Here is a 21694-nt window from a genome sequence, read left to right as displayed (position 1 = left end):
CTCATTTGGACAGATGTTGCACATGCTTTGACCAAAATGTCCTTCACATAGAATCCCACGAAAAGTGTACACACCCCTCCTTCAAATGCCAGTCTTTTGGGATGTTAACAAATAATACCAAGATAAATCATTTCAAAACATTTTCCACTACTACTGAGATCTAAATAATGTGGTTGCATAAGTGTAAACACCCCCTAGTAACCGAGATGTGACTATGCTCAGAATTAACCCATCACATCTTCTTCTGATTAATCCCAAATAAAATTTAGATGTTCTACTACTACTGCTTTCTTGCCAAAGCTTGAAGATTTTGTGCTAATTCCAATTTATTTTTTTCTTCTTTTTTTTCATTTTTTTTTAGAACAGTTCATAATTCCCTCCTCCTTGAGTAAGGCCCCAATTCCAGGTGAAGATACTGCCATACTACTGACCCCTGAAGGTATGGTGTAATGGTATAATTTAATATATTAATCACAAATACGAGCAATCGCAATGCCATAGGTAAGTGATTTATGTGCACACATTTGTGTGTAATATGTCTTCATATAACTATATTCCTGTGTTATAGCACATTTATTAACAGGCAATAAAATTATTACTTGTAAATACTACATTTTTCAGTGAAGTGCTACTAGTTACTAATGGTTTATAAAGGGTGAGAGATTTTTCATTTTATGTTGAAGGGAACATCAAAGATGATTACAATTTACAAATGTAAATAATAATGGATTAATAAAAGGATAAAGATGTTTTTTAATTACCTTCAAATTATTATTATTTTTTAATATATTCTCATTTTATTATTATTGCTGTTGTTAACAATCTTATTGACAATAATAATGAGATCGTTTTGATTTATTGCATACAGAGCCCCTAAAGTGATATGGGAGAAAAAATAAATAAATATGTTTCTCGTCCGGACAAGAAACTTTCTCGACCGAACGAGAAACTTTCTCGTCCGGATATTTCTCCCATGTCACTTTAGGCGGGCTCCGTAATTACACATCATTTTACAAAGTAAATAAAACTGTAAAAGTAAACTACTGCATATTAAATAAAATATATGAATAGGCTTTTAAGTGACTAATTTATTTTTATTCAAATAAATTTGACTTAAAAGAATGCATAGTATAATGTAATTTTTTTAATTATTTTTTTTTATTTGCTTAACTCAATGTGACATTTCCCCAAGGTAACATTTTGCCTTTTCTCGGATAGCTATTCAGCAGTAACAGAAACAGCTCTCACTACGATGCAGTAGACTTCTAAAAGTCAACCTTATTATCATATCACATATGTCACTATGATAAACACTATTGATCGCTAGTAACACGTCAACTCTAAGAGCCCTTCGGTGCATCATAACGGTTTTAATACATACACGTCTTACGTTTGCATTAATTGCAATACGGCCAAGTCAGGTCAACGCGCAGCAGATACCGCGCATTCCCTTCGTCCCTCCCTCCTGTGCCAGCGTGGACGTTGGTGAACGTAAAGAGGGGTAATGAATTTTAAACTGCAAGAGTAACAGCTCTCAGACATGCGGTTTCAGTGTGCGAGCACGGGGGCGAGTGGGTGGGCGTGTGTGCGTTTGGGATTTGTGTCTATGTATCCGCGAATGTGAGTGTGTGCATGTGTGTGTGTGCACGGAGGATAAAGACCTTGCAAACGGGCCGGGCTTAGCTGACAGGTGACAAGGGTGCTAGTGAAAGGGGATTTTGTAATACCAACAGTGGGCAAGCGAGGAAGGGACGTGTGAAAGGGGAGAAAAAGAAGACTTTTCTTGAGCCGCTGAAGGAGCGGAGAAAGGAGGCCCGCAGGCTTTTGCATGGCCCTAATCAAACCGCTCCACCGTCTAGCGCGCTCATTTTTATTCAAAACGTCCAAATGCTAAAATGACGCCAATGGGATTGATCCCTGTGTCAGCGCCTGTGTGGTATTTCCTTTCTCCGCTTTTTCCGCCCTGTCCTCAACTTTGACATATCAGTCAAGCCGCGCTACAATACGCCATACAAGCCGCCATACAAGCCGCACACCGACTAATGGTTAGAAAGTGGCGCTTTAATGTGGTTTGCCGCCGTGTTTGCCATTAAGGGGACGTGCTGAAACACAACACGACCTCATGATCAATCACTCATCCAACGTACGTGAAAGCTGCTCCGTGTTTGGTAACATAAGATGGAGTTCAAAATACTCACTATGACAAAGTAGAACTGCCACAATGATGTTAATGATAAAAGGTTTAGAAAACACTCTTGAAATTGCTGTGTCTAAGTAACCCAAATTGGGCGAGGAAAAAGGGATCCATCCAGTGCTGGGTTAGTTATGCTGTCCCTGCTGGGTCAAGATTTGATCCAATAAGGGATAGAAACTACCCATGCTAATGGGTTAAAGCTACCAAGAAACAGGTGACCAAGTTATCGGTAGTCCTAAAACTTTGGTTAAAAATGATACACATTTTATGACTGACATTTGTGAGGAGGAGGATGAAGAAGAGGAGGAGGAGAAGAAGAAGAAGTACAAAAAAGAAAAGAAGACAAAAAAGTACAAAGAGGTACAAGTGGAAAAACAAGAAGAAGAATTACAAAGTAGAAGTGCAAAAAAATAAGTAGTAGTAGTAGAAGAAGAAGAGTACAAAAAAGAAAAGAAGACAAAAAGTACAAAGAAGTACAAGTAGTAGAAGAAGAAGAATTACAAAGTAGAAGTACAAAAAAGAAGAAGATTTGATTGATTTTGAAAAATGACATTTATTTGCCGCACTTATTTACATTCTTTTCAGAACACACAGCTCGGCAAGAGCAATTAAATAAATAGATTTTTTTTTTTAAATAATTGCTTTCACATCAGAACATCAAGGAGAAGAAGAAGGAGGAGAAGATTTTTGATTTTGATTTGATTTTGAAAAAATACATTTATTTGCCGCACTTATTTACATTCTTTTCAGAACACACAGCTCGGCAAGAGCAATTAAATAAATAGATTTTTTTTTTTTAAATAATTGCTTTCACATCGGAACATCGAGAAGAAGAAGAAGGAGGAGGAGGAGAAGATTTTTGATTTTGATTTGATTTTGAAAAAATACATTTATTTGCCGCTCTTATTTACATTCTTTTCATAACACACAGCTCGGCAAGAGCAATTCAATAAGAAGAAGAAGAAGAAACTTTCCCTGTCAAGGGTCACTACAGCAAGTTTTGACACTGGATGCCCTGGCTGAGGCACCAAACCTGACCAGGATTTCTCATTGGGCAACACCGCTGACTTTGGACACAGGTACACTCTAAAACAGTTAGATACAAAAATAATAATTTAAATCTTAATTTGGCTCAAAAAGGGAATGATCCAATTTTTGGGGTTATTTGACCCAATTTTTGGGATTAAATAAATAACGCCGAAGTTGTCTTAGTCTTTTTGACTCAAATTGGGTCATTTTTACCCAACTTTGTGCATATTTGTTTTCATTTATTTTTAACCACAGCTATACTGATAACCTGATAACCCCTTTCTTGATTGGTTTATCTCATGAGTATAGGTAGTTTTTAGCGCTTTTTGGATCAAAATCTTGACCCAATGTGCTAGGTCAAATCCCCAACACAGTGTGCTGGGTATAAATAACCCATCATTGGCTCAGTCCACTCTAAAAGCAGTTGGGTAAAAAAAACATCCAAATTGGGTCAAAAAGTGACCAACCAACCTTTTGGTGTATTCATTTAACCCAATGAGTAGGGTCAAATTAATAACCCACAAAGCAACCCCAAAAAATTGCTTTGTACAAAACAACCCAGAAAAATGGATTGTATTCTACAACCACCCCCAAAATTGGGTTGTTTTATGGGTTATTCATTTGACCCAAATTTTTGGGTTATTTATCCAACTTTTTGGATTAAATGAAATTTAGATAAATAGTTAAATGAATAACCCAACTTTTTGGGTTATTCATCTGACCCAACTTTTAACCCAAAAAGTTGGGTTATTGATTTAACTATTTATTTAAATTTTTGGGTCATTTAACCCACAAAAAAATCCCCAAAAAGTTTTTGTACAAAACAACCTCCAAAATTCTGCTGTATTGTGGGTTTTTCCATTTGAAAAGCTGGGTCCGTCCCTTTTCGACCCAATTTGGGTTACTTTGGACCCAGCAGTTTTAAGAGTGTATTTTTGTTTAATACAGACTAGAGCAATGAAAGAACTCAGTAACTGAGTTAACCTGGGTTAAATGGTCCAGATGTGCCCTAGTTGGTCCAACAGAGAACATTTACTCAGTCAAACTGTGATCCTCCCCTTGAACCCACCCACCACCCCCTCGGTGTAGCGTTGTCGCCCAGTGCCGGTGAAAAGGCGAGTAGCGAGTGCAGATTAATGATGGAATGACCGATGACTGTTTGTGTGGTCCTGCTATATGGAAAGATGGGGACCGACCGGGACAGGAGGGATCCGTCTCAGCGTGTCAGTGTGTGGGAACCACATAGGAAGAAATCCCCGGCTGATCCGACCAAGACACTTTGTTTTTCCTCCCTTGCAATCCCACCCCTTCTCTCCTTCTCTTTGCTATGTATCCATTTTTGGGGGTGGGAGGTGTTTTCATTTTTATTCATAGGGTAGAGGCAAAAAGCAGAGGGCAGCATATATGGGTGGATGTAGTAGGTGCGAACCCGCCCGCCAACAATAGCCGCAGTGTTGTTTGGCGACTTGCAATCCCGGACTTTCGGACATTCTTCCCATGTCAGTATAATCACTACTGGGAGGTAGCTCCATTAGGGATTACCATATCATTAATAGCAGCCATGACTTTTGTTCAAAGGCCACTTGTGTAATGTTGCCTTGCGGACGACGCCTAATCCGCTGAGCCGCAGCTGTAGGCAAGCGCACGGCCCCGTCGCCGGGGTCCTCCCGCCGTCACACGGAGAGACGCGGCGTCATCTCCATGTCCATGCCAGCCGCTCAAAGACACACACAAACAAGCGTCAAATACAAAGTTCCTCCCATAGAGGAAAGAGAAACATCCATTCGACACTTCCCAACTGATCCCTTATTCTCCTTAAAGCCAACCACCACCCCCACTGCCCATCTCCTTGCCCCCCCCCACCCTCCCCTCCCCTCCCATGAATCCCCAGCTCTCTTCTCAGATGGTGGGCCAGATTAGGACGGTGAACAATAACAGTTTTCAGTGTAAAAATGTGCATCTTGTTAGTGCTTTTTTACTTGTCGCTGCGATGTAAAGATGGCGAGAGAAAAGAGAGAGTTAGCGGCCATTCACAAAGTTATCTATGGGTGTCTTCTCCGCACCAAAGGGGGGGTGGGGGCTTGTTGTGCAGCTATAATCCTACGCAGGCTTCCCCCCCTTGCCGCAGCTGGATTGTAAAATACGGAATCTCCGGTTTACAACATCGCCGGAAAAGGTGGTTTGGGAATTGGGACCTGTGTCAGTGTTGTTGTTTGTTTGAATAGCAACAACAACAACCTTTGTTCAAACTTTTGCATTCAAGGGCCTCATTTGATTTTTACAAAGGGCAGATGGACAAGGTCACCAATGAATAAAACCGAGTTGAATCTTTCCTCTTGAAAATGTGTCGGTTTTTAATCGGATTGTACCTACTTCATGTATCGAGATACTAAGAAATGCACAATTGATAATAATAATAATAACAATAATAATAATATAACACTTAAATATATAATATTCAATCACATATTTAATTGTATTTATTAGCCTTGAGCAATTACATTTCATTTAATTGAGTTATTATGTAATCAATTTAAATGCATACTTTTTTTTTCTTGCTATATTTATTGTACTTTATATACACTAAATTTATTCACCGTTTATTTAAGACAATTGAAACAATAAAAACGAATTAATGCATTTCAGTCACAATTTTTCTTTCCTTTTTTTTTTTTAAATAAAATGAAATGCGTGCAATTAATATTGCTGGACTATTGATTATGTAAGTGAAAAAACAAAGTAGGTCATATTTGGCCCACAAGCCATACTTTGGCTGGCTTTTTAGAACATATTTCATTTCAATGTGAGTCTCCAAAATACATCTATACAGTTAATAGTGAAAACAACAAAACTCAGCGCCTAAACGTTCAACCACATCTTCAACATAGCCACAAAAGTTAAAAAACAAAACAAAACTTATCCTCCTCTCTCTGCTCTAATGCTGACTGAACTGACATTATTAATGATGATAACATACACATGTAAATAGAATTTACAGATTTTTTGTATTGCGCCCACATATTTAAGGTAAGTAGTATTAGCATAGACAATGGGCTGTGTGCTCTTTGAAATGATTCAACAGTGTTTGGCACGGTAAGAAGAAGGCGTTGCCAGGTAAAGCGTGCAGCATGTGCGCGCCTCACTACAAGCTCTTGTTCGTTTTGCTAATAGCTACCAGTGCTAGTGTAGCAAAAACAACAACACTTCTTTTGTGTAGGTGCTGGTTGTGTGCGGATGGGAGCAGCTGATCTCCTATGAGAAGGTACTAAACAAAGCTTAATACACCCCCGCCCCACCGCCACCAAAAAAAATGCAATGTCATTAGTACGAAATATGTTATTTTTGACTACACTTTAGATTTGAAGTGAGAAATAAATCATTCTGTTTTAGTTTAAGTGTAAAAAAAAAAAGGCCTAAGTTTGATATTTTCACATAGAGGTGTACTCACTTTTGTTGCCTGCCATTTAGAAATTAATGACTGGGTGTTAAGTCAGTTTAGGGGACAGTACATTTAACACTGTTATACGAGCTGTACCATGACAACTTTATATTGTAGTAAAGCAAAATGGCTAAGTGGGCCCAAGTTGGGCATTTTCACTTAGGGGTGTACTCACTTTTGTTGCACGAGGTTTAGACACAATGGCTGTGTGTTGCATTTTTATGAGAAGATATTTACACTGATGTCGAAGCTGCATATTTGTTATTTTACATTGCAGAAAAGAAAATGGCTAATGGGCATTTTTTACTTAGGGGTGTACTCACATTTGTTGCGTTTAGTTTAAAGTTATTTTGAGGTGACTGAATTTTACACTATATATGAGCTGTACAATGACTACTTTGTTGTGGCAAACAAAATGGCTAATTTTGGGCCCAATTTAGACAGTTTCACAAAGGGGCGGACTCACTTTTGTTGCCAGTGGTTTACATCAATATCTGTGTGCAATTATTTGGGGCAATAGATTTACAGTTTTACAAGTTGTGGGTCTACAGCGGCTACTTTATTTTATAGTGAAGGCTAAAAGGGCCCAAGTTGGGCATTTTCACTTAGGGGTGTACTCACTTTTGTTGCACGAGGTTTAGACACAATGGCTGTGTGTTGCATTTTTATGAGAAGATATTTACACTGATGTCGAAGCTGCATATTTGTTATTTTACATTGCAGAAAAGAAAATGGCTAATTTGTACATTTTCATTTAGGGGTGTACTCACATTTGTTGCATTTAGTTTAAAGTTATTTTGAGGTGACTGAATTTTACACTATATATGAGCTGTACAATGACTACTTTGTTGTGGCAAACAAAATGGCTAATTTTGGGCCCAATTTAGACAGTTTCACAAAGGGGCGGACTCATTTTTGTTGCCAGTGGTTTACATCAATATCTGTGTGCAATTATTTGGGGCAATAGATTTACAGTTTTACAAGTTGTGGGTCTACAGCGGCTACTTTATTTTATAGTGAAGGCTAAAAGGGCCCAAGTTGGGCATTTTCACTTAGGGGTGTACTCACTTTTGTTGCACGAGGTTTAGACACAATGGCTGTGTGTTGTATTTTTATGAGAAGATATTTACACTGATGTTGAAGCTGCACATATGTTATTTTACATTGCAGAAAAGAAAATGGCTAATTTGTACATTTTCATTTAGGGGTGTACTCACATTTGTTGCATTTAGTTTAAAGTTATTTTGAGGTGACTGAATTTTACACTATATATGAGCTGTACAATGACTACTTTGTTGTGGCAAAGAAAATGGCTAATTTGGGCCCAATTTAGACAGTTTCACAAAGGGGCGGACTCACTTTTGTTGCCAGTGGTTTACATCAATATCTGTGTGCAATTATTTGGGGCAATAGATTTACAGTTTTACAAGTTGTGGGCCTACAGTGGCTACTTTACTTAATAGTAAAGCGTCCTTTCTTCAGTTTGGTCCCATCAAGCGATAGAATCAAATATTTGAACTCATTTTTGTAAGATCCTGTTATCACAATCATGACGGGAAACCATAACGCTGATAATGAGTTTGGCACCCCTGCCGTAGACTGTTTATTGCTTGAGTGATGTGTGCGACGTTCACAGGGTCGCCCTGCATGTGTTTTGCAACATGTTGTCCGACACGGGCTCCCTGCTGAGAGGGCCGCATTAGAGGTCAGTGGGGGGCCATCCACCACTACCACCAAAATACACTATTCTGTATTTTTAATGTTACAAATGGTGTTTATCTGCTGCTCAGTAGGAACCATCTTTTTTTTGCGTCCATCCATTGCTGGGGCAAAATCCTCCCCCTCAATAAAAGCAGTCACACAGAAACATTTATAAGCTGCATCTTTCACTGGGGTTCATTCAGTCACTTGACTGCCAATCTTACTTGTCTCCCCTCCGGACCGGTTACTCACAGGGTGACCTCGTGGGGGCGACCCGCCAAGCCCCCGGGGGCACCCCCTGGACGCGGATAAATACGCGGGAGCAGCCGTCAACGGGCCGCACAAAAGAGGTGGCCGTGGCACTTTTGGCCCCTCGCGACTCCAGCCAAGCGCACGGGGAGCCCATTAGGACCCCGGGGGTTTATTTTCCCTTTGGCCAGCTCGGCCGTTGCGTTAAATATGTCAGGTGCCTGACCACATCGCACCCGCACACAAATAGGACACACGGCCATTCAGTGCAGCAAAGACTTTCAAGTTGCTTTTTCCTGATTGACGTTGTCACACTTCATATGTTCTTCTCGCCACTGAAGCGTGATGTTTTTTTTAAAGGGCGTCGACGTGAACTGGGCTTCCTAAACCTTACATCATAATCAATTAAACCACACACACACACACACACACATATATATATATATATATATATATATATATATATATATATATATATATATATATATATATATATATATATATATATATATATATATTAGGGGTGTTAAAAAAAATCTAACCCGAATAAATTTTTTTAACAGAAATTTTTTATGGGACTATTCAACAAAACGCCTTACTTAGGGTTAGGATTTAAACATTAAGCTTGGAAGAATGTTATATTAATGGAACATTAAGCCTTAATATTTTATTTAAGTGCTGTTCAAACATGAAACAGACTGCAACCTGAATTTTCAGATAAATTCATTTTCATACAAATCTTACAGTGTACATGTACAAGTTTACTGATTGGTATTTTCTAAATTTGAGTTTAAAAAAATTGCAATAATCAATTTATACATTCGTATCGGGATTAATCGGTATCGAATCGTGACCTATGAATCGTGATACGGATCGAATCGCTAGGTACTAGGCAATTCACACCCCTAATATACATACACCCCTATATATATATATATATATATATATATATATATATATATATATATATATATATATATATATATATATATATATATATATATATATATATATATATATATATATATATATATATATATATATATATATATTAGTGCTGTCAAAGTTAAAGCTCTAACTTTGACAGCACTAATATATATGTATATATATGTTTGACTCAACAAAAAGTCACCCTGTGAAAGTAGTCACAAGGCGTTGTCTTGTACTCCCCTTCTTCATCTTGTTAGATATTATTAACATTTAAATTCTTTATTTTCATATATTAACCATTGTTATACATTATTAACATCTTAATTCTTTATATTAACCATGTTGAAAGGTTTTATAGACGTGTAAAGCAAGTAGTGTTGAACTCAGTATAATTTGACCTTAAGCTGGGACATATTATTTGGTCTAGAAGTTCCTTCTCTGTGGGAAAACACATTTGGTCCTTGAGAACAGAATCTGTTTCGAACACGCACCCCTGACTCTGTTTTCGCCATCGCTCATGGAAAAGTACCCAGAGAGTATGTTTTGTCTACAAATGAAAGAGAGGCGGTCGGTTTTAACTATAAGAAGCCATTTTACACGCGGAAGAGACACATTTCGGCGCTCTGAATTCCACCTGTTAAGTGATGAATTGGAGTCTGTTACGATGTCCAGAGATCTCTGTTAGATTAAAATCATTTTTGCAAAGGTGTTTTTTCTTACATTAAATCTGTCTTCAAGTTTTGGAACACGCAAAGAGGACAAATATTTTATTCCTCTTTCAATCTCAAACGTATGTCTCTTTGTTTAAGCAGCATGCCAAATCACCTGATTTTCTTCATTATGTCACACTGTGCGTGCAGCTGACACATGTCTTATTGCACAGCATAGACATAAGCAGACATAAGCAGACGCACCCATGCAAAATTCACTTTTTCAACCTTTTGTCCCCCTAAAAACAAAAGAACGTGCTTTTGCTTGGCAAATGATGCCTTAACTGTGCATGTTAACAAGCTGGCTCTGTTTTTGCTCATGAATAACATTTTTTTTTTTTTAAATTTTTTGGGCATCTTTGTGTTGCTTTCAAAGTGGGGATTCTTCGAATGTGGCGCACCCACTGTTGGGGGGTGCGCGAACACTCAACAAGGGGTGCGTCATTACACAATTACATTGTTTGTTTGTTTTCTTTGAATAAATAATTAAATTGTTACTCATGAACAGTGTCCTATATAAAAAACGTAATTTGTAGCAAAAAAATTTTAAATAAAATTTAAAACATGTAAGGAATGTAAAAAAAAAAGTATAAAAAATGTAATTGAAATTGTAATTGATTGCTTTTAAAATCCACATTAAATTTTTTTTTTACAAAATTAAATGCAAGAAATGCCCAAAAATATAAATAAATAAATAAAATTAAGAGATTTTTTTAAATAAAACAAATGTAAAAATAACACACAAACCAAATAAATAATTAAAAATATTTTTAAAAACATGACACAAATACGTTTTGAAATGAGAAAAATACATTCAAAAATGAAAAACATAAAATAAAAACAAAACAAATGTAAGACATGTCAAAATAAGTATAGAAAAATTAATTATAACACATAAAATACAAAATCCACAAAAATGACCAAATTAAACATAAAAATATCACTCAAAATATAAATAAATAAATGTACAAAATGTATAACTATAAAATTAAGACATAAAAACACAAAAATAACACAAGAGTAAAAATAACAACCCAAAAAAACTGACTGAAAAATATTTTTAAAACATGACACAAATAAATTTTAAAATAAGAAAAATAAATAAGAAAATGAAAAACATGAAGTAATAAAAATCAACACAAAACATGATAAATAAATAAAAATGAATCTAAAAACATAAAATATGTGTAAATAAAGAAATAAATAAATGACTGCTGTTCCAAAATGTCTAAATATTATATAGATCTTAACTTTGATGTGGTGTTTCAAATAAATTAACATTTTTGGTCAGACGTTTAACATTTAAACAAAACACTTTGCTTTGACTTTTTTTTGGGGGGGGGGGTGAGAGGTGTGCCAGCTCTTGCGGGGATGTCACGGGGGTGCGCGCCTTAAAACATTTGGCAAAGACTGCTTGAAATGACGGCTCCTTGTTCCCATACAAACAAGAAAAAGGAATAAATGTGAGGGCGTGACAAAGATGTGAGTCCACAGTGGGACATTTCGTACAGTATTCAACATGTTTTCATTGACAGGAGAAGATGCCTTTGACCCCCCCCCCCCCCCCCCTTCCTGTAACACAGCACCACTTGTATGGCTCCATTCACTTCTGCCTCCGATATGTTGCTCCTAAATAGAGGTAGTGTTGAATCGGGGGCAACTCTGTGGATTTGCATAATCTGATGGCATGGCGGTGGGATTGCCAAACGCTTGCCAAGTACAAATATAGGTGACGAAGACAAACGAAGACAAAAGTCATTTCAATAGTCCGCTTGGTTCAGCTGTAGCAATACAAATGTGTTTTATGCACATAAAGCTGCATGTCAGCAAATATACAGTGAGGTGACGCGGGTTGTTGTTGTTGTTGTTGTTGTTGCCAACAGGGCCTCATTCATCCATTCATTCCTTCATTCAGTCACATCTGCACTGCTCTTACAGTGAACACGGTGCCAAGCCAAGCAAAGCTTCTCCTCTGATGGGAAAACTGTTGCTCGTGCGCCTGCCAAGTTTTGGCATTATTAGCCCAGTAAGGGGAAGGGGGGAGGGGAAGTTGGCACGAGGAGGTGTTAGGCGGGGGGAGGTGTGATAGATAGGGCTATCTAGTGTGGGAATGATCTCTATGCTCTATCCAACCCCCCCACACCCCCACTTTTTTTTTTTGCTCCCCCGTGTTAAGCCTCGGATCGGATTTTGAGGTGCGTTAAGGCGGCGATGCTGATGCGGCGATTCTATTAAATGTTGGACTTCTCACAGCTTGCTTATACGACCAAACAAAAACATCATTGTGCTCATGGCAGTCATGGCACACTGTTACTTATTGTACTTCTTTTTTTTTTTTTTTTTTCTCGAGACTACTTCTGCTTATTGTACTTCAACTAGTTTCACCTGCTGACATTTTCATTTTTTCACCAAAGAAAAAGTTGAAGTACTATAATAGCAAAGACAAACAGTGTCCGGCCGGCCGGCAATAAATGCAATTTCTTTTTTTTTTTTATCCGTGCTCACTTTATTATTATTCATGTGATGCGTGTGAAGCTTTTTCGTGTGGATGAACATGGCGAGTTCCCCGCTTCACTTTGTGTTTGCGGTCACCATTCATCCGCACGGCCACTGTCTTCTTTTCGGGTTTAAGGCGGGGCTCTGCTTAATGCCGCTTAATGTGTTTTATTCAAGCATCCAGGCGAATGATGCAGGTCGATTCATATGCGTCCGTCACTCAGCCAGCCACCCTGAAATCATTCTTGTGTACACATATCAGCATGTGTACACAATAAGCTCCTTTTATGTCTTTTATTAATATTGAATGCGTCTTGAGGTGCCACATGGGGAGACGCGGATTGTTTCATGTCAGCACAAGAAAACGTGTTTTCTTGTCGTTTTCCTTGAGAGAGAAACTTTGATTTCATGGCGGTGATGACGTTTCTTCGCAGTCACTCAAGGATGAAGCATGATTGTTCGCCTTTCAGTTTTCACTTACAATGGGGCGGCTCTCCTTTAGCTGGTTAAGCTCTGCCTTCGGAACGTCTAAACGCCACACATACAACTTTGTTAAAAGAGCTGAGAAGAAATGTGTTATTTCTCCTTTTAGGGCCTCTCGCGTATACCGACTGATGCATCAACGTTGCAAGAAATAATGTGATACAAATCATCCCTTTACAAATGTGATCGTGGTCACTTTTGAGTGTTACTGGCATGTGAATTTCAACAATAGTTGTATTTTATTGCATTGTTTTATGATTGTGTGTGTTTTAGTGTACAACTGCACTGCATCACACCTTGAGCTGTTTCTACACTGTTAACACTGCTGGGTTAAAAAACGCCCAATTTTTTTAAATAGTGCGATGTGGGTCATTATATAGTCCAATTTGGGTTCTGTCTTTTTAACCCTGGAGAACCCAAGAATCCTTTTCTTCTTTGGAAAATTATGAATTATACATTAAAGGACTGCTATAAGTTCACTGAACACCAAAATACAGTGGTACCTTGGCTCACGAACTTAATTGGTTCCCACAGAGAGTATGTGAGCCGAAAAGTTCGTCTTCCAAACAAGTATTTCCCATAGGAAACCATTGAAATGAGAATAATCCGTTCCCAGGTCCCCATAAAACACAATTTTCTACTAAAAAAGCCTTAAAACTGCACAAAATATACCTTATTTTATGTATAATAAATGTGCTATTGTATTGTAATTAAAGAAATACACTGTACTGTATAATAAAGTGTTTTTATTTGCAAAACTTGCAACTTGCCTTTGTGATGGTACAGTAGTTGAAGGCTTGATGGAATGGAGTGGGAGGAGGAGGGAGGGAGGGAGTTACTGTTTGGAAGGAGAGTCCTCCGGTGTGGCTTCTCTTCTTTGCTTCTTAGGAGACTCTTTATCCTTGTTGCTGACTAAAAACCTCTTAATTGACACCTGTTGCTTTCTGAGTTGTAAGGTCTTACGAAACTGAGGCATCACATTATCATTCATCATGTTGATGATTCTCATAGCCACAGTCTTTTCTGAATGGTACTGTTCGACAAAATCCTGCACATCACTCCACTTTGCTAACATGGTCTTGATGCTCTCACTTGATGCTGACAAACGCGCACCTTGTTCGTGTTTTTCGATGATCTCCTTCTTCTGCTCGACCGTAATTTTCTTCAATGTCTTCTTAGGCTTAACACTAGCCTTTTGTGGGGTCTTTTTGGGCCCCATGGTAGCAAAAGTACACTCCAAAATGATCCAAAATGTCTACCGAACACAAACCACGTCCGCACTCAAACAAAAGGGGGCGACGAACTGGGACGCCGTGAGCGTGCGTCAGCTTCTCGTGATTTCTCGTGTCGCGAGATTTGGTTCGTCCGCCGAAAACTAGTTCGTCAGCCGAGACAAAATGCTTGCGAATTTAATGTTCGTGAGCTGAAGCGTTCGTGAGCCGAGGTACCACTCTAAATGTTTTTTCAATGTTTTTTTTCAATTTATTCCCTAATTTAGGATTAGGGCGATATTTGACCCTATGGGATTTAGGGGTATCATTTTGAAAAATCTGAATAACAAAAACTGTCAGTAAAAAAATAAATAAATAAAATAATCAATCAAATACACAGCTACATTGAACAATATAATTTTTTTGTTTTATTTGTTGCATTTTAGCCATCTTGTCACCACCACTCTGGCTCATGTAAGTGCAATATTCATCCACTAGATGGCCCCATGCAGGGGTCAGAAGTGGCACTCTGGACTTTTGAAGTTAAATTAGTAAAAAAAAAAAAAAGGTCTTTGTTATTTGAGTAGCAGAATTTATAGGGGCCAAATTTGACCCCGTGGGTTCTCCAGGGTTAAAATAGCCCAATATGTTGTTGTTGTTGTTTTAAACTCATATCGGGTTATTTCTTAAACATTATCGCTTTATTAAAACTATTACCCATATTGAGGTTTGTTTTTCAAAATTGCTCAATATGTTTTTTGTTTTTTTACCCATATTAGGTTGTTTTTTTTAAACAGCCCAATATGTTTTGGGGGTCAACTCATATAGGTTATTTCTTAAACATAACCCCTTTATTAAAAAATACAACCCATATTGAGTTATTTTTTAAATAGCTCAATATGAGTTAATTTTGAACCCATATTATTTCTGTAATCTCCAGATAGCCAACTTTTGCTACATGTCAAAGACGATCAGCCCGCCTCGTGTGCATTTCATTTTAAAAGGGAATTAGAGGCACAATTTCAATTAGTGACAAAAAAAAGTGTTCACACCCACAACGGTGCAAAACACCCTTTTGAAAACGCAGCATGTGCTTGCATGAGTCTGTGAAAATACCAAAGCGTGGTCTAGCCTACCCCTGCGCAGATTTACACCACGCCTCGCACCAAACATCGGTCTCAATTATGCCCAAATAGAAATATGCTGGATTTCGTCCTTTCTTTCTTTCTTTCTATCTATCTATCTATCTATCTATCTATCTATCTATCTATCTATCTATCTATCTATCTATCTATCTATCTATCTATCTCTATAGCCAGATGGTCTTAATGTGTATAAAAATGCCAAAGTAACTATAACTTTTCTAAGAAAACATTTATTCACATCATGTACAGTTTACAAGCATCTTCATCCTCTGCATTCATATAAATATAAAACTATAACAAAGTAAGACGTTTGTGTATGTTACATGGCGTGCTGCGCACTGTGCAAAGCAAACGTGCTATGGTGCGCGTGGCCCAGCAAGTTGAAGTAGTGATGATGTTCGAGTCCCTGCACCGGCGACAAGTAGCCACCGTGCTGCTGCGCGTGCGCCGCACTCAACGCCACGGCGGGCGGGTACGAGATGGCCGGGCCGCGGGCCGAGCCGTGCCAGGCCAAGTGTCCCGGCGGACTCTGCTGCTGCTGGTGCTGCTGGTACACCGTGGCCTCCGTGGGGCTGTGCAGACTCTGGTGCTCCGGGGACGAGTGCAGCTGGTGACCGAGGTAGTCCGACGCCTCCGGGCCGGCGGAGCCGAACACGGGATCGGTGACCGCGCGCGATTTGGACTGCAGGAAGGCGAGGATGCGCGCGTATTTGATGTCTTTGGTTTCGGCTCGGTCCTCCGTAGTCAGATAGTGGACCAGGTTCTTCATGCACTCGTGGTAGCCGTAGTGGAAGTAGTTGGCGAACTCGCTCAGCAACTCGCCTGCAATGACGCACAAATAACTTTATTAAAACCATCACCTTTGGTATACTAATGCGTGGAACCGCCGAAGTTAAAAGACGAATCTCCCTCTAACATTTCATTTACACTTTTTAGTTCATATTACCATTTTCTTAATTATTTCTTAATTGTTTGTCTTGTGGTCTGATATTTGGTGCGTAAAAGTCGGATACCAGTAGTCCATCCTAAAAATAGTAGGTCGTTAAAATAATGGGGGGATATATCTTAAATTTTTACCCCAAACTTTAAAGAGACGACCACCCCTCTAACATATCCTTTTGTTATATATTTCCACTTTTTTCCTATAGTTTGGGTTGCGCTGCAAAATCTCTCCTCCAACAACACTAAACACTAAAGCTATGCAACTCCATGCATATACATAAAAAATAGATATTTAAAAAAATAAAAAACTTTTCGTTTGTCAGTTTTGTTACTATATATATATATATATATATATATATATATATATATATATATATATATAGTTTATTTTATTTTATTTTTATTTTTAAGTTTTGACATGCTACTGCAGCATCCTCACCCGGCCACATTATTAGGTACACCTGCCATGTTAATGTTATCCAAGATAGGCTATTAGAAAAATAGACTCGAAACGTAGAATTTTAGGCAGTTGTTTGTTTAAGATAGTTTTTTGTTGTTGTTGTTGCAGTTGCAATTTGTTCTCATTCCCAACACTAAACATATTGATCAATGAAATATCTTTCTGACAAAAATGAGCATGAACATCTGCGTAAATGTAGCCTATATATATATATATTTATTATTATTGTTCAATATTGGTTGTGTTGGTTCCGACATACAATAAAAGCAAGTCACGACAATTTGTATGCTGACTCATTTCGTCATTTTCAATCTAAAACGCCCCCACCAAGTTTCCAACTCACCCTTTTCTCTCCCTCTTGGAAAATCTGCAGAGTGGAGAGCCCTCAAATACTGAACTGTCATTTCCAATATTTCAGCCTTCTCCAGCTTCCCAGAGTTCTATTTACGGGGAAAGAAATAACATTATAACATGAGTACTATTGTAACCAGAATAATAATCAACATCATGATGATCAAATTGAAAAGCCACCAATCGATACCTGTTTGGCCAACGCCATCGGTACAGTTTTGCCCAGCTCGTTTAGGCAGCGATTGATACGATCTCGTCTTCGCTTCTCGATCACTTTGTGGGAGATGGGAGTTCTCTGCAAAGATGGAGATGAAGATGTAGTGAAAGGTGGACTTATTTTTGAAAACGGAACATCATTTCGGGAGTGGAACTCCAACCGATGCGCGCCATGGCTGAGTTACGCACAAATTGCGGCATCTTTACTACTCCATTACGTCATTACAGCATGAGTAGACTCTCGTGGGGATTTTTATAAAGTATAATCAGCACATTTCAAGGGGTTGTCCCTGAATATAGTGATTAAATTTGTAAACATGTGCGCGTGTTGTCCTAAAGACGCGATGGAGTTGCGCACAAAAGGAGCAGATGAAGCTCACCATATACGTGAAAGAAGTTCCGATATTTTTTTTAATACAAATTGTGATATTTCTTACAATTATTACAACTTTACATTACAAAGGAGAAAAGTGACATGTGCATGCTTACCTTCCGTTCCTTCATTTTGGACGCCATAGAGAAGAAAATCTTTTTAACAAGTCTTCCAAAGGTGTTAACAGAGACGCTGCCGTGGTAAGGAAACGAAATGTGAGGAGTAGAAAACCAGACAAGCACTTATAAAGGGGCTCATCCAGGGGGGATTCACGCTAAAATGTAAATTATTCCACGCAGGGATTAGATGGGGGACCATGCGTGCATGCGGGGCTAAATGCGCGTTTAGCATCAGTTGGAGTTTGGGGGAAGGAGGGAAAAAAAAGAAGAGGTGGGCTGTCAGGGGGGCTAACCTGGCTTTGTTAACCCACGTGGCTGCTTGAAAGCTACGTGATTCGTTGTGGGGTCGTTTGCATGGCAGGGGGTGAGGTGAGAAAGCGAGAGAGGGAGCGAGCGAGCGAGGGAGGGGAGGCTTCTGGCGCACACGAGCGCGCGGCCAAAAACAACCAAACAAGAAAGAGAAAGAAAAGAAAGCGAAGAAGTCGTCTGGTTTTTCCTCACACGACGGTCTGTTGAGTCGTCTTCCGTGCCCCCTGACACACACACTCACACTCTCACTGTCACGTACGGCCTGTCCACTGCCATTAGACTAATTAAGTAAGCTTTTAATAGGCTGTTCCGCCAAATTGAGGGGAGACTTTCTGAACGCCCCCCCCCCCTTTAGTGTCACACGATTTACTCTTGTGTTTTCTTTTTGTTGTTGTTGACGTTCATCTTCTTCTTCTTTTATTTTTGCAAGATTTGGTTTGTGTGGCGAGGGCAGGTGCACGCATGCGTGCCGCGGGGGCCTGCTGGCACACGAGCGTGGTCCGCGTCAAGGCGCACGCGAGGAGCCGCCACTGGAGACCCCTTTTTGGAGGGGGCTCAATTTGTATCCTATTATCCTATAAGAAAATGTCTATTCAGTGCCATGAATAGTTTCATTGGCCTAAATTTTAATAATGCTCTGCGAAGAAAGGGAGAAATAAAGAAGAATGCAGCTGGTGCGAGCGCGCATTATCCTCCGTCACCTGCAAGATGGATAGCCTGGAGACCCCTATTCATTTGCCTAATTTCGGTCAACTTAACAAACTTTGGGAGAAATTATACTGCCATTGTTGCGAGGGGTGAGGCCTTCTGATCGAATTAACAGCGTGTTTTGATCCGGTAAATGTCATTAGAAAGCGAGAAACAATCGCGTTTCAAGGCGCCCGGGGAATGCGCCAACGCGGGGACGCCGAGGCGCAAAGTGCACAAAGGCTGCTGCTTAAATGCCCTCAAAGTTTTTCCCCTCTCCAAACAAAGGGCATTATTTTATACTTGAATACATTTTGGTGCAACAATTGGCTGTTTGCTTCAAACATATATCTGCAGCAGCAAGGTTAACAACAGGTTTATTGTGTGCGTGCACCCGCACGGCTCTCATGCGCCAAAACAAGGCGGCTCGCATGCAGCTCGCCTTTTCACGGAGCTTTTCAAAAAAAAAAAGCGGCTTGCCTATATTTGATCCCGCGAGCGATGTCAAAGAATTAAAATAAAAAAAGATTGAAAAAAGAGCATGGGGAGGTTGTGAAAGAAAAGCCTCAGCAGACGTCTGAAGAGTTTTGGAGAGCGCTTCTTTTGGGCGAGCACCATGGAGAGAAAGGCGCGAGCGAGCGCGAAGAGGGCATAAAATCCAATTACTTGACTGGGCACTTGTTTAAAACTTTTTTTCCCCCCCCTTTTCTTTTTAATGTGTTTGTACTTTCCAATGTGCACTTGTTGCACTCGTGTGTGCGCCGCACAACTGGAGGTTTCTGCTCGCTCGCTTTGGTGGAAAACCAAAGCAGCCAAATAACGCGTCGCCCATTGAGTGCATGAGACGTTGTTACTGCAACACTTTGATGGGGACTTTGTGAATTATTATTTACATTTTGTATGCTTTAGAACCGTTGTCATTTCCCCAAATGTAGATTTTACAAGCTGTAAAACCATTTGGAGCTGCCATATATTTACAAATTAAGTTAGTCAAATATTGACATCACGACACCCTGGTGCAAATATACAGTAGCTGTTATTTGACACAGGTTAATTGCGACCTAATGACACATTTTTAAAAAATTACCTTCTCATCTTGCAATGCATCATTCGCCCAATGAAAGCATAAATTCATTTCTAACAGTAAAACTGACATGCAAGTGCAATGACAGATAAAGTGATGAAAATGAATCTTTATACTTTTGCATTTGTATGAAAAATTACATTTGTGTATGTACACTCTAAAAAATAGTTTTTGGTTGGGTAGTTTTTGAACAGATAGGCCTACTCTAAAAACACTATGGGTCAAAAAATACATTTGGGTCAAAAGGTCAACATTTTGGGTCATTTATTCAACCCAACGTTGTTTAAAGACTTTTGTGTTATTCATTTTACCCCAAAAAAGTTGGGTTGAATGAATCAAATTAATAACCTACAAAAAAATCAAATGTTTTTTTTCTCTCATTTTTGTGGAATGGGCTTTAAAATAGGTATTTTCTGGGAAGGTTAAATGGGTTGTTTTATAGAACTATAAATGAAATAGATTGTTTTATTGTTGTTTATAGTTTATAGTTGTTTTATAGTTTATGGTTGTTATATAGTTCTTCTATAAAACAACTCTTTTGGGGGGGGGGGGGGTTAAATGGGTTGTTATATTGAACACATTGGCACTACCCTCCAAAAACATTGGGTTGTTTTGTGGGTTATTCATTTCACCCAACTTTAACCCAAAAGTCTTTCAACAACTTTGGGTGAAATAAATAACCCAAAAAGTTGTGTATCTCCCTTTTTGACCCGATTTGGATTATTTTTAACCCAACTGTTTTCAGCATGTATACTTTTACCCAAAATTGGGTTAATTATTTTGACCCAGCAGATTGGGTTGAAGATTGCATTTGGTCGGGCTCAAGAACTGAAGATGGTCACCATTTTTGAGTATTGTGAAGTTGAAGTGAATTCAATGTAAAGGATGGGTAGATGTTAGGACTTGTCAGATGGTTGGGTCGGTCCTTTTCCGACCCAGCGCTGGGTTTGTTATTTCACTCATTTTGGGTTATTTTTGACCCAGCCGTTTAAAGAGTGAAGGCCAAGGGTGTATGTTAATATTTAGGAGTGGAGTAAACACAAGCCCCAAAAAATTAAATATTACCTTTTTTTTTTAAATATAGCATAATTGGCATTTGGGTTAAGAAATGCACAGTAGCAGGTGATTGTGTTTGAATCATGACACAAAACAAAACATGTAATGGCGGTAAAAAACAAACAAACACTTGTTGCATCATTTGTGCTTTATAAAACAGTTGCACAAACTTTTTTTGCTTGGTCATTTAGCATCTTGTATCATTCTTGTATGTATAAAGGGATTAAATTAAAAGGAAACCCGATTGCGCAATATGGTGATTGATGTAATGGTCGATTTTGTTATTACATTCATACAGGACTAAACATTTACAGGAGAAATTCAATGGAAATCTCCATGCAGGCTGACGTGTGATAGAGCAGTGTGTGTCTGTGTGTGTCTGGCGCTGCTCCGTGACCCGTGGTGACCTTTGCCCTTCACACATACACACACTCACCATTCTCTGGCTTGGTGCGCCACCCTCAGGCTGAAGTGAGTCACTTCACACAGTCCACACCACAAGACCTAAGT

General features: G+C 38.9%; 1 protein-coding gene and 1 long non-coding RNA gene across 2 annotated transcripts; one reads left to right on the top strand and one right to left on the bottom strand.

Annotated features, from left to right (window-relative positions):
• Positions 1-372: 372 nt before the first annotated feature.
• On the top strand, positions 373-8426 carry LOC144054865 (uncharacterized). Its single transcript, XR_013294724.1, has 3 exons — positions 373-439; positions 6441-6485; positions 8299-8426. It is a non-coding gene; the product is annotated as an uncharacterized LOC144054865 (long non-coding RNA).
• A 7480-nt stretch (positions 8427-15906) lies between these two features.
• helt (helt bHLH transcription factor) lies at positions 15907-18123 on the bottom strand. The gene is made up of 4 exons (XM_077571675.1): positions 18046-18123; positions 17531-17635; positions 17333-17429; positions 15907-16409 (listed from the first exon to the last, which is right to left on the bottom strand). Exons 1-4 carry the CDS (start codon positions 18070-18072, stop codon positions 15907-15909), a joined length of 732 nt encoding a protein of 243 aa, XP_077427801.1. The 5' UTR covers positions 18073-18123.
• Positions 18124-21694: the final 3571 nt, after the last annotated feature.

The sequence above is a fragment of the Vanacampus margaritifer genome, chromosome 7 (genome assembly GCF_051991255.1).
Source record: "Vanacampus margaritifer isolate UIUO_Vmar chromosome 7, RoL_Vmar_1.0, whole genome shotgun sequence".
Taxonomy (NCBI): Eukaryota; Metazoa; Chordata; class Actinopteri; order Syngnathiformes; family Syngnathidae; genus Vanacampus; species Vanacampus margaritifer.
The sequence above is the reverse complement of the archived record's forward strand: the minus strand, read 5'-3'. Positions and strand labels throughout refer to the sequence as shown.